This window comes from Athene noctua, chromosome 2 (genome assembly GCF_965140245.1).
Source record: "Athene noctua chromosome 2, bAthNoc1.hap1.1, whole genome shotgun sequence".
NCBI classification, from domain to species: domain Eukaryota; kingdom Metazoa; phylum Chordata; class Aves; order Strigiformes; family Strigidae; genus Athene; species Athene noctua.
The window spans coordinates 54,234,315-54,248,265 of NC_134038.1; the positions used below are offsets into that span (position 1 = coordinate 54,234,315).

The window sequence follows — 13,951 nt, forward strand, 5'->3', positions numbered from 1 at the left end:
CAAGCAGAAAACACTTGGAAACAGTCCAAACAGAGTAAAATAAAAAGGAAGAGACAGAGTGAAACAAGGTATGCGATGGCCTCACTCCCGGGTTGGGCAACAATGTAGTACAATCACTAAGGCCAACCACAAATGCATTGGGAGATCTTGTCATCAAATAAGTGGTGGGAAACATCAAAGCAAAGTATTTTCATTATTTTTCATAATTGAACTATAGTCTGTAAGGAGCTGCAGTTCTTTACTTAGCAGGTGATTTTTATTCCTGTCCTTTTTTAAAATGGGACAAACCTGGAATTTTGATTCTGCCATCAGATTTCCTAGGGCCTTTAGGCTGAACCCTTTAGGAGGCCACTTGATTCCTGCTTTGTTTCTAGATCAAGAAGAATCACAGTATTTGAACTTCAGTTTAAATGTCAACAAGTTTCTATTTGCTTAAAGCTAGATGAAATGTGGGGAAAATTTCAGTTCAGGCACTTTCAGCACTGTTAAATCCGGACTAGCTCTTCGTTCTGAAAGAAGAATTTGGCTGTTCTGTAAATTTAGTTTTCAGTTAAGGTCCAGATTACATGCTTACGTAGAGAATTAATGGGGAGCATACATAGCAGTTCCCATCACTCTCTGCTAGGCCTTTTGTTGATGTCTCCTACATGGTTGTTCTTTTCCCTATTTTTCACTTATAGCTCTCTAAAATTTTGTGAAGAGGAAAGAATAAATTGATATCCATTCTGTTTGTTTGGTGATTGTTTTTTTAATCAAACACTCCAAGAGTTTGAAGTTGAATATCTTTCATTTTTTCAGCCTTCCACAGCTGGCTTTATGAAAATATCCTCCAGATCCTTCAGATTAATGCCAGAGATCTCCATCACAATGGAGCCTGAGAGACAGGGATGGAACTAGGACTTTTATTGAAATATGATAACTAGGATGAAAACTTCATACATGCAAGCTGATTCCCACTCTATTCCAAATTTTCTAAGCCATATGTCTCTTGACTGAGGCACCTTTTGCTGCAGCCACCTGATTATTTTCTGGATTACTACTCCTGAATCCTTCATGCTATTGCATCCTTTGGTTGGCCTTTGTGTGTATGTGCTCAGGACCAGAAAAGCACCTTTCTAGATATCTTTTCCTCTCTTCTTCTTTCTCTGGAAGGGGCAGCTGCAGTGAGAGTTGTGCTATCTTCATAGAGCAACAGTTGTGTCCCAATACTCTGTAGTGGTACAGAAGAGGGAGCACTCAGCTACCAAAAGTGCAGATGATAAATGTGAGCTGAATAATGGATCCATGTGGATCCTGGAATTTTCTACCATTCTCAGATTGCTAACACAATGCTCCGACCCATTTATTTCAGTCATTTGCTCTTCCAGAAACTTGAGCTGGACTAAGTAAGGCCCCGGTGAGAAATGTTTCATTGAATAATGCCAATGGTGCTTTTTGACCAGTTTCCTATTCCAGCAGTGGCCAAGAGCAGGTAAGAAGAAGGTTTATGTAGAGAAATATCTCCCTTGACAAATCTTTTTCGTTTCAACCAAAGGCCTAACATCCTGAGCCAGAGGTTGCATCCTGGCTGTAGCAGTGAGCTTAACAATTTATTTGTATATGAAAATAATACTTTCTTTTGAACCTGTTTTAATCTGCCAATTTATAATCTCTTTTGTGCTCACTTGCCACTCTGTGTGAAAAATCGTTCCTTGTTCACTCTCTGCACATCTTTCACTATTTTATACATCAGTGTTACATGCCCATGTTTGCCTCCTTCCCAAGGTAAGAGCCCTGGTGTCTTACCTTCTCCTGACGGAAGTTATTCCACACCTCCTACTACCCTCCTTGCTGATATCTGTCCCTTTCCTAGTTTCTGACTGTATTTTTTGAGATGATCAAAACTGCAGCTAGTATTTCAGCTACGAGCATACCCACAGACACAATACACTTTCTTGTTTTGTTTTCACTTTCTCTCACAGCTGTTGCTAAACTTCTAATTGCTTCAGAGCACATCAGAGCATCCGGCTGGTGTTTTCAGAGAGGTATCCAGAGTCACTCCAAAATCTTTTCAGAATTTCTCTGCATAAACCAAGAGCTGAGATATAAATTTGAAGCAGCAGAAAATGTTTTTCCTTTCCAAATCCTCTTATCATTTGCTTCCATTCAGGCAGAGCTATATGGAGGCTAGTAGAAATGCATATTCAAATGGAGCTCTTTGCATGACAAAACAAGTTGATCACTATTTCTATCACGAGGTTAATTTCCCCTTTTTCCTTTTTTCTTATTACAATTTCTTCCTGTGCAACACAGAAACCAAACCCTGCCTACAACCATTATTTAGGTAGCCCAAAGGAGGATTCTGCTTTCTTGAACCAGAATCTAAAATCTTGCCCTTTATTTTAAAATGTTCCAACCGTTTACCTGATATGTGGAACAGAATCTTCCTGGAGGAGAAGGAGCAGGGTATCGGTGCTCTCTAGTTTCACAGGGAGGAACAGTATCATGACCTTTTAACAGCTTTCAGCCTCACTTGATACACCCAGCTAGCATATGTATTTTTTTTCCAGGTCAGATACTATCTGTACTGCCTTATCAAGGTTGGTGACCCAACCCTACTGTCCTCATTTCTTGATAGTTTTCAGCACATTAAAATATCAGTGTCAGCATTTTCCTAGTTTCTCAGTAGAGTCACTGAAGTGGGCATTGGGTGACTGTAAATGCTAAAGGCACAGGCATTGTCCTGTAGAGATGTAAAAAACAGATAGACACTATTAGCTTTTCCCTCTAGCCCAACAGAGAAACTAAAGACAACAACACTGTGCAGAGTCTCTGAAACTCCCAAACAGAGGTTTTGTTTCAGTGTCTTATTCTCTGATAGAAATATACTTCAATATGTTGGTACTGCCCTTGTTTCTGTGCTGAAAAACCTGAAGGGACAGGTTTTCCACTCTGAACAAAGAGAGTCTGAGTCCAGCTGATGTAGAAATGTGTTCTAGGAGTGGACTGTAACACCCTATTCCTTACTTATTCCAACCCTGCATGAAAAGGCACATGTCAGCTCTTCTACACCTCTAGAAAATCATGTATCTTGTCCTTAGCATGCTTTTGTTATCTCTCTCTCTCTCTCTCACTTTATTCTGACAGCAGAATGGGATGCGTTTGGTATACACACACAGCTGTACCAGCTGTACCTGCCAGAGCTCCATTAGCCAAGAGGCATTTTCTAATTTTCCAGACTCTTTCTAGCAGCTGCTTCTCTCCTAATATGCAGTGTTTGAATTTACTGACTGTAAAGAGGAGAGAGCGGATTGGCAAACCCAGTTATAGGAAAGAAAATAAAAAAATTTCAGAAGAGAGCTTTTTAAAACCAGCCTCTGAAGATGAGAGGCACTTTCTGGTGACTATATTCATTTTAAGTTGCTGACAGATTTGTCACAAGCCCAGGCAATATTGCTGGCAATAATGGCACTGTTCACTAACACAGCTTCCACAACAAATTTTTCAAGGGGAATTGTTTCCACATAGCAGGTCTCATCAAAACAATTTCCATGCTTGGCTATGATGTTTGGAAGCCATCATCTTATCCCTCACCTATAATAAACCAAAGGATAAGCAGTGCCAAGATCATGGTCTTCTCATGTTTCTTAAAGTTTATTATTTACTCAGCCCTGTCCCAATCCTGCTTACAATATTGCTCAGAAAAACTTTCACTCTTACTGTCTGGCATCCTAATTAATTGCAATTTAGTAAGGCATCTCTCCTCTGCTTGGTTCACCTGAATTATCCCATGTCTTCTCTGTTATTTCACTTGACCTGCAAAATATACGCAAATACCTGAGCTGCACCAATAACTTGTTTTCTCTCTAAGCAAATCTCTGGTCCATTTGCTGGCAGATAAACTGTGACACAATGGGATTAACTGATGCTGCTGGCCAGGAAAATAACACCTGGAAAAGCAGTGAAAGTCTGAACAAAGGCTAATGACTGAGCTTCCAAAAAAAAAAGAGGTACAAGGGTTTAATCCAGCAGTCCCATGTGACAGGTCTGTAGTGCTATGAGCAGTTTTGGCAGACTTAACTCAAAGCTTCTCAGAAGCACACAAGGATGGAGCTGTGCTGTGGGAAGAACCACACAGGAGTTGTAACTTCTCCATGCTGGCAGCCCCTGAGGATGGGACAGAGAAGAGGACGGGTGGCTACAACAGCTTTTGGGAGAGAGCTGCCACCCCTCACCTGTACAGACTCTGCCTGCTCCTTGAGGAAGCAACACACCCCACTCGTCCTGGCTCTGCAGAAGCCAAAGAAGCAGCGTATGGCTGGACCCATGAGCTGGTAGGGAGCGCTAGGGGTGAAGTGGAAACCTTTACACAGTGACACTGACTGTCTTTTAGGAGCCCAAGGTTTTGCAGCTTTGGCAAACTGTAGCCAACAAAACTTCAAGCTTCTGTACTTGCTCTTGGTTTTGCCAGTTTTCATTTCTCTCCCTTTCACTTCTTCAAGCTGTTATGGTGTGAAGAAGACTTGAAATGTGGGGAAGGGACAGACCACTTGCAAACAGAGACGTTTTTTGTCCTCATGAAAAAGCAAGCTGCAGCTCCTTCAAGCTGTCTGTCTTCAATGTTGAAGCTCTCCTTCAAGCAAGGCTTCAACATCAGAGAATTGGGTTGACATCAAGGTCTCGCAGTTTACCTAGTCCACTTCTCCACTGTTTTCCCATGATAAATTCCTCACATAACACTAACTGCATGTTAACACCATTGCTTTATGAACAGCCTCTTCTGTATGGTGGATACAGAAAAGGATGAGTCTTAAATTCTGCAAGTATAGTAAAGTTTAGCAGAAGCTACTTTAGATAAAAATAAGTGACCGGAATAAAAGCTTAATATTTGAATAGTATACTTTTCATGTTGGGCTTAATGGGGTTTATCCACAAAAATATATCCATAGTACATAAATATATATTTGATGTTAAAATTCAGTGATATGTAATAATAGTTATGAAGAATTTTATTGGGGTTTGGATTCATGTGGCCATTCAGGTTTCAAGCAACCACTAATGATGTAGGTCATTTAGATAGAGCATTTCAGTTCAAGGCCCTTTCTAGTTTTTGAAAACTGAACGAGTTTGAAGACTCATCTTGTTTTTTTGTTGTTACTATACCATTCCTTTCATATGGATGAAAACAGAAGGTTTTTGATTTGCCCAATTTATTTTAATAACTTTTTTTTCCTCCACATTATCCCTTGAGGTATTTTTGGCTATCTGGGGAAAACAGTACAAACTTGAAAACAATTACTTAAAACTGGCACTACATTTAACTGTATAGTTGCATTATTTGTTCTACTCTACCTCTTGCAAATTGCAGCAAAATGGGCTGCAAAACCCAAACAAATACCAACACAGATGCCATATTAACCATAGATTTAGTTAAATATTGAAATTACCATTCAGAACCATATTCTCTCATGTATTTTTTGTGCAAGAGAGATTTAAATTGCGTGGGTCTAATCTCCTGAGTCCTAGTCTTACATAGCAGCACTGAGTTTTCAAGCCTTCAACACAAGCACAAGATCACAATAAAAAAGAAGTTACAGCTGAGACATTCTCATCTCCGATCACCAAGATAGTATATCAATCTGCTGGCAACTCTTGTAGTACAGAGTAGCTTGGAAATATGACCAAATACACTATTTTAAAACAAAACCTATTATCTCAAACAAAACCTCAGGAAACCTGGAAATGTTTTAGATTCTCTCCCAATTAAGAAATTTCATTTCCTTTAATATTACTTTTTTGATGTTAGAGTGGTTCTTGGTGAGAATATACAGGTTTCAGAAGCAACTAATCGGAGGTAGCAGAGCCACTGAAGTGTTTGTAACTGGGACTCAGAAGCAAGTTTTGTAAATATTTTTTTGCAACTTTAAGTAATTTTCCCATTTCTTATGGGAAATTTTCTATGAGAAGGAGGCGGCTTTGGGTTAGAGTCAGCAATAGTGTGTAGGCACAGCTGCATCACTGCAAAAATTTAGAATATCTTCCCCTACCCAACTCTGTCTGGAAACATAACCCTCAGTCCCAGCATCTCCAGTTTGCTTCCCTTCATCAGATTATAAATGAGCTTCTTGCTGCTCCACTCAGTAGTTAATTATCTGCACAACTGAAATTGTTTCAACAGCAAAGACTGGGTATTATGCAGCCCAAGACAGTCAAGTGGTCAAGTCATTCATCTGGGCTCTAACAGCCTGACGTTCAAATTCCTGAGCAGACCTTGGCAAATAGAGACTTGACCCTGAACTTTCTGAAAACCAAGTGAAGGCTGTAATCACAAGAATTGTTTACTGCAGTACAGGTAGTCTTTCCCTCAGTGGTTTTGGTCAAAATTCCATCTTTATCCACAATCCTTGGAGTATATTCTGTTTTCAAAATTTAAATTTTCTGATGGACAAGTCTTGTTCAGTTCTGCTAATAATACTCTAAATTTTATATTAATATAACAGTGAGCAGATGTTTTGGGCTATAATCTGTTGATCATTTCCTCTATTGCTACCAGCTGCTCTAATCTTACTTTAATACTTCCCTCATTTCTGTAAATCTCTGAGATACATACAAATAATGTGAGGCTATGATATCTAAAAAATTCTGTTAATGTAATTGCTTGAGTAATTTTATCTTAATTAAACAAAAAAACATGGCAGCTAAGCATAGGTGCTCTTCTAGTGCAAGATGGACACTTCAGGGTATTCCTACTTTGGAAATAGTATGCCTTAATCGACATATGTGTGAAAACTTCAATTTTAATCACTCAGCATAAAAGTGAAACCATTAGGCCAAAGCACAATTGTTTAATGATGTATGGACATGTCAGCTCAAACTTGCATGAACAGCCCTAAGTTTTTTTAGTGCTCCAACCTGGCCAGATAAGAGCCACCCTCATCTCAAAAGCTTTCTCAACACTGCATATTAAATTCAGCTGTAAAAAAACAGCTAAACAGCTTGGAAGGAGAGGTGGCTCATGCCTAACCAGTTTGGAGCATGAATATGTCATCATTCAGTTACATCAGCATCACCAGTGCTCTGCTTATGCCAATCCAACCATCACACACAAATTAGTCCAGCAAACTAAGCTGTCTTTCCCGTTGCCAAAGTCCAAGGAAAACACCAAGCCTGGAAAATAGATTAACACCAAGTTACAGAGACAATTTCTTTGGAAGAGGAGGAGAGTTTTGCCACTGATTTCAATGAGAGGTTGTTGGACATTTTTGTTTCAGAATATTGTTCCAAAGACAGATTTACTTACCCAAGACTATAGGCTTCAGACCCCAGCCTGTAGGCTGCAGCCAGCTTGTTGATGGATTCAGATCCATGCCTGTAGGCAGCTGAGCTCTTGCTGAGGGATTCAGAGTCAAGACTGTAGGCAGCAGATCTTTTACTTTGTGCCGCAGAGTGATCATAGGCTGTAGATCCATAGCTGTAGGCTGCTGACTCAAGGTCATAGGCTGAAGAGCCATGGCTATATGCTGCTGAAGAGTCAAGGCTGAAGTCTGCTGCAGATGCATGGCGATAGGCTGCAGAGCCCCTGGAGTAAGCTGTAGATCCTTGAGCATAGACAGCAGATTTGCTCTTTGTTTCCTTTTGGTACTGGCTTACAGTGGACTGCAGCGCTTTATGGCGGTATGCACGGTCATAGTGCTCATGGTGTCTTTGGTAGAAAGGTAAAGACATTATGGGCGTCTTCTAATTTTGTTTTTTACTGCACGTTTCTGAATGTAAATAAACAGGACAGTGTCTGAAAAAGAACAGATCAAACATAAGGACTACTGTCAAAGAAACTTCTGAGTTAGCATACAAATAATATACAACACAAACACAGAACTTAAAACTTCAAAACTAAAATGCAATAAATTTAAGCTTATCTTTTTATGATGCGTCCTAGACTTTAAGACAGGTTTGTATTTAAATTTCAAAAAGTTCATGTCATTCATCATGAACACAAAACCTTGCACTATTGTCTGTTCATTTGTAGTTGGTCTCCCTGTTACTGCAAACTATTCAAGTATTACATGCTCCACTTCTCCACTCATTACTGTGAACTAATGAAATTTTATGTGGTCAGCTTCTTCAGAGATAGTGTAAATATCTTTTGTTAAATTACAAAAGAGATGATAAACTAATACATTTTTTTAAAGGTATGAGAAATTCCAACAAGGTTATATAAGCTGAAATAAAAATCCATGAAAATTTAATTACTTCTTGTAATCCAATTTTCAGATTGAATTTAATATTCTGTTTAATATCTTAACAGTGAATTAAAAACGTTAAGATTGAGACAGATGTCACTTCTTCTGTAAATGGGCATTACATTGATTATTTTGTATGTGCTACCAGAGATCCATTTAAAATGGCTTATCATCCTTTTACAGTTTAATCAAGGGTACAGTCTGTATGCAGTGAGTAAAATAATATCATGCTCCTCAGCCTAAATGACCCTTTTTTTTAACCTAGAATGCCATGTTCAAGATCATCAAGAAACTTCCTCCAGATGATAGCCCCATCTAAGTTTTACTTTGCACAGTCATCAGTAGATTGTCTTGCAGTTGCTTGTAGTAGGAAATTTGATCAGGTGAGAGGTAGTTCCCCTCTCAACATGGGATGACAGTTGAGTCCAAAAAGGGTTTCCCTTGAGGGTTTTTTTAAGATGGCAATTCAGTCTTTATTTTGCTAATGTTTTGTTTTGCTGATGTTAAAACTGACTTTTTCTTCTTTGACATGCAAGCTTACCTCTACCAATTCCTGTGATAACTTTTCGTTTATGAATTGTGATTAGGCTTACAACATGGCTAGGATTGTCCCTAAAAAGGTGAATAGAAATGAGCTACAGTGGGGAAATGTTTAGAACAGTTTAAAGAAGATCAAAAAACAACGGTGAGAGGTGTTTGTTACTGTTGTTTTTATATATATATATATATCAATCAACACAATAACAGACTTGTTCTACTTCTGTTTTGTTTTGGTTTTTTTTTCATGTTGATGAATAATGATCTGCTGTTTTGACATAACACACACTTACAGAGCTGGAGAGTAATCATGATTTCATGAAAATCAATATACATTTTCATTGGTCTCTATGCTTCCTAGATTTCAGTCCTTGGCTGCTTCTTTAGTATTTGGTTCTAATAGCAAGTCAACAAACTGCAAACTGTTCTCTTTGGTAACTGCTCAGATACCCCGACTAAGACAAATTTTGAAAAAAACCCCAATGTTTCAACTTTCTTATATTTTAGGAGTTTCTCAGGGGAACTGCTGTTTGTGATAACAGAACAGATCACTTGTTTGCAGAAAGTCAACAAGAAAGTCATTCAGAAGTCTTTAAGTATGTAAACCGAAATTGCTGGTATCTTGACCACAGTGAAACTGTGACTTCAAGGAGACCAGATTAGACATTTACTTTATTTTTATCTGAGAAAGGGGGAGGAATGGGAAAAAGTGGTAGCCCATTGTTCTCTATGGGAAAAACTGATGTTCCTTTTTAATTCCTTTATTTCTCCTGCTGGCCATTTTTTCATGTAAGTCTGAAGAACACAATTATTCTGGCTAATAGCCTTGTTCCTAATGCCCATCAATATTTTGTGTTGTTATTTATTTCACTTTGTTAGCTTCCAGTAGTACGTAGTTCCTCTTAATTTCCCTAGTTTCAGAAGATTTCTTCTCCGTTTTTCTGCACTGCTTTCTCTCCCAGCTCCTCAGAGCTAGCTTTAGTGTTTGCAAGCCATTGTAATCTCTGCTGAGCAACGTTAAGGCGTACACATGAGTATTGTCTTGCACCCTGAACGGGAAAGAACATGAGAACATCCTGTTTTCCTTCTGCAGAGTACTACAGTTGTCTCTCTTCATCTGCACCATCTTTATTTGCAGCGTTGGCTAGCTTCATCATGGATACAACAGCCACAATGCTAACAGACATTCATTCAATCCTGTTCCTTGGGGATTCCCACAACCTTCCAGGCTTCACAGTAATGAAGATGATCTAAAAGTACAAAGCACTGCATGTGTTGCCCATTAGGAGAAATTAAATGAGGCATTTTATTTACATCTTATTAGAGCAAAAGAACAAGCCGCAGACTTAAAGTCAGCATGCTTAAAATGTACAAAGGCAACCTTTTTCTTCCAAACATAAAAGGTCCAGACCTCACTGTCCTCAGTGGAGGACTCTATGATAAGAGTAAGAACTAAGGCAGTAAGGGAGGAGTTGAACACCAAGTCAGCTCTTCTGGTTCAAATCAAAGGCCAACTCTGACTCACGTCATATAAGAGGAAACTCCTTTTATAGGTATTTTATCACACTATGAGTTATGTTTTATATTTCCTCTGAAACATCAAGCATTGCTCACAGGTCAGGATCAGTTAGTTGCACTAGTCTGATCAGATATAGTAGTCTGACACTATCTGAGATGGCAAGAAACTCTGAACCTCATGACAGTTTTGCTCCTATTTGGAGCACTGTCTTATTATCGAATTGACTCCTGTCTCATTAAGTTTCATAAAATCCATGCTACCTGTACCTACTTAGTTTGTGTCCTCCCTTTACTGTGAGGGCAACACCCCCTCTCAAGACCTGTGTAGCATTTCATAACGAGAGAGCTTGGCCTAAAAATATTAGTGGCTGTAGTTAGATTAATACATAATTTTTGGAGCTATATGTTAGCAGCTGTTGAACCAAATTTTCAAAACGACTACTGAGCAGACAGACAGTTCTGTATTTCTTCATAGGTTGTAGCTATACATTAAAGGAAGCTATTTTATTGGCATTATCTCTTGCATTTTTTACCATTTTATGTAATTCTTTAAAGATCCACTCCATCAATCAGTGAAAATAGAGAAATAGATAAAATACAGAAACTCTTACAAGCAGGAAAAAAAATTATAACATTTCCTTCAGCTCAGGCAATGGCTTTACAAATCTCAGGACATCCTATGCAACTAGAAAATATTTAGATTATTTACACATTCTGTAAGCCCAAAGGAGGTTACATGACAAATTCCTCCTGTATCTTAGTAACCCATGCTTCATTTGAGAGTACTGTGACAATATGCAAGGACAGCTGAGTTGGTAATAAGTGAACCCTTGCACTACTTCGCTTTGTTTGACAGCTGAACCCTCAGAGGTCTTCAGTCCATTTCCACGAGTCACTCAAATAACTGCTGAGCTGAGAGCTACTATCAACTTGATGTTACAGAGTCAGATTAAAAATAATTGAACACATAAAATCTCCTGTCATAAATGAAGACTTACCACGGCCCAAATGAACAGCAGCAAATGGAATAGCTCTCAAGTGGATGAATAGCAGAAAAATACAGCAACGATGAAGCTAGCAAAGAAAGAGGTAGTCAGGACGAGGGGTAAGGACTGGACTTCAAGGTCCAGAACAAAAATAATGCCTGCAGTCAGTGGAATGTCAGAGCCCCAGTCCAGGCCTTTTATGGCCATGGGGGTGATAAATATAGCATCGAAGAGGGAGAGACACAGATACCGATACCCTGTGCTATCTCTGTGCAAAGACACGATGAAAGCAGCTTCAAACTGAGAGTTCTCCCTTTTAAGTATCTTCACTAAATTCCATATAAAATCCAAATTCCTATTCAAAATTATTTCTAGGATTTTTTTCCTTAGTTAAATCAGATTTAGGAGAGAAAAAAAAAAATTGTGTCATGAACCAGAAACAAGGAAAGATCAGTCCCTATATTGACCTTTGACATGGCTCAAGCAAATGAATATTTTATGGTAACTTTTTTTTTTAATGTCAAGCCACAGTGCACGTAATGTAGATATTTCAACTTAATGACAACCTAGAGAAGCAGTTAGCAAAATTCTATAAAGCCATACAATGTGTTACAATTAAATAAAAATGTAGTTTCTTTGTTCTGTTGAAAAAGTGTTACTTTTGTATCATATTATTTAAGATAAAATACAAATTAAGAACATTACCTCATGAGGTATTTAAGTAGATATAAACAATACAGCTCTAAGATCCAACTTTTTGTTTCTAAATTAAACAGTATTACCTCCAGGGATGATTAAATGGGCTTGTCTTCTTTCATTTTGGTCATAACATTTTGGCACAGAAATATACAATCAGTGTGGCTGAATATTACATCAGAACAATTTCCATCACCTGAGGTCTAATATGTTGAACACACTGTGACTTCATTGTAAATACAAATTTTGCTCTGCACTGTACATTTAACTTTCAGTACAAGTGATTAGTCCACTTTATTTTGTCCATTTGCATTGACAGAACATTAACCCTCTCAGTTCTGCTACAGCCACTTTCCACCGTACCCACCATGTGACGCAACTGAGAACTTTCCAGATCCTTCTCCTCTGCTGGGGCCTTCCCCCTTATGGGTGGAACCACGAGCAGAAGGTCTGGAAGAGATCAGCAGGTCCCAGGCTTTTCTGTACAATGGTACACCAGTATCCTCTTCTTCACCTCAATGCTTTGATTCCACCTGAAATCTCTTTATTCTCCCCACTACCTACTTGTTCCCTGGGGAGTTGCTACCTCCTGCCTGATGCTACACCATGGAGTAAGTTCACATGCCTCTTCACCTACTACACTGGGAGCTGCTCAACTACATTAACCATATGGGCTTTTTTGGTCTTTGTCCCAAGCGCAGAAAGTACACCCAGCAAAAAGTTGTAGTCATAGAGACTGTATCTTGGCTCAGGAAACTGGCCAAACCTGCAACAGACAGAATGAAAATTGTGAACACTAATACAACTTTTTCTTTGCCCCAGAATTCTGTGCCAATGGCAGTGCCACTGAGCTATAGAATCTGGCCTATAATGTACATTTTTAATTAGAGAAAGTAGGGGCCCCTCAGTGGATGGACTCCTGGGTTCTATTACAGACTCCTGATCCACTCCATCAATGTGGGTTATTTGCACTCACGTCTTAAAAGACTTAATGACATGCAAGTTGTTTTTTGACAATTCAGAGATGTAGAGAAATGAAAACAATTAAACATCTTGTTTCTTTGCTCTCATTGCAATACAGTTGTATAGATCACAGATGGGATATAAAAATCCAAACATTTTCAGTGGTTTTCTGGATATAATGGTACTACCAAGTCCAATACAGTTTTCAAATTCTGTGCTGCCTCTCTTTATTCTGTAAATAAAATGGAAATAGAGTGTGACAGCAAAATCTTGTGGGTTCTTTCATTATTTTGGCACTTAAATTTACACACTTTTATCTGGCTTTAAAATGAGATAAAATCCACAGCTAATTTTAAACCACTTAACTCCTATTTGAATATCAAAATACATGTTTCAAACCACTCGGAGCTCTGTAAGTCTCAGAATCCCTGCAGCGCTGTGTAACCACATGTATTTAGTCACACTGGTCCTGGGAGAGATACTCTGGAAATTTCAGTTCTGTCTTCTGCTAATTAGAATTACATAGTGCCAGAGACCAGTTTAATTTTCTGAATGGGAAAGCTTGAGGATTAATTTAGAACCTGACACAGTGGAAAATAAGAGCTTTCTAGACTGTTTGTCCACTGAAGCCTTGAGAACTCCAGCACCCTGTAGCTGTGGGTATTAGTCAAATTCCACAGCATCCAAGACCATCTATTTCGCTAGAGTCGAGTCCTAAGTAAAACTAGCAAACCATTTTTCGGAGGACAGAGTTTTTGAGTATGTGTGTTGTCTACTGGAATTTATTTACAAACTTCGGCCCAGACATTTTTTCTCCAGAAAAAAATATCACTTTGGGAAGATGTGCTATTCTCCATTATACCCTAACTAGGCATCTTCATAGAACACTGAAGACAAGGGAGATCTGCGTTTCCTTACCACCCATGAGAAGGTCTTAATCTCCAGGTAAAGTCAATCTCTGTTTCAGTTTATTCTCTGCATCACTCTCAGTTCATGTATTTCATGCAGAGTCAGACTTGTAACAGAAGGGAC

At 38.7% G+C, this 13,951-nt stretch overlaps 1 protein-coding gene across 3 annotated transcripts in view; it reads right to left on the bottom strand.

Annotated features, from left to right (window-relative positions):
• MYOM1 (myomesin 1) overlaps positions 1-11,399 on the bottom strand; it is a 78,686-nt gene extending 67,287 nt beyond the window's left edge. For all 3 annotated transcript variants that reach the window (XM_074899138.1, XM_074899137.1, XM_074899136.1), the window contains exons 1-2: positions 11,273-11,399; positions 7,280-7,768 (exon numbers count right to left, since the gene is read on the bottom strand). In XM_074899138.1, the coding sequence (XP_074755239.1) occupies positions 7,280-7,704 (425 nt within the window). In that variant the 5' untranslated portion in view covers positions 7,705-7,768; positions 11,273-11,399. The remainder of the gene's footprint in view (positions 1-7,279; positions 7,769-11,272) is intronic.
• Between the last annotated feature and the right edge of the window lie 2,552 nt (positions 11,400-13,951).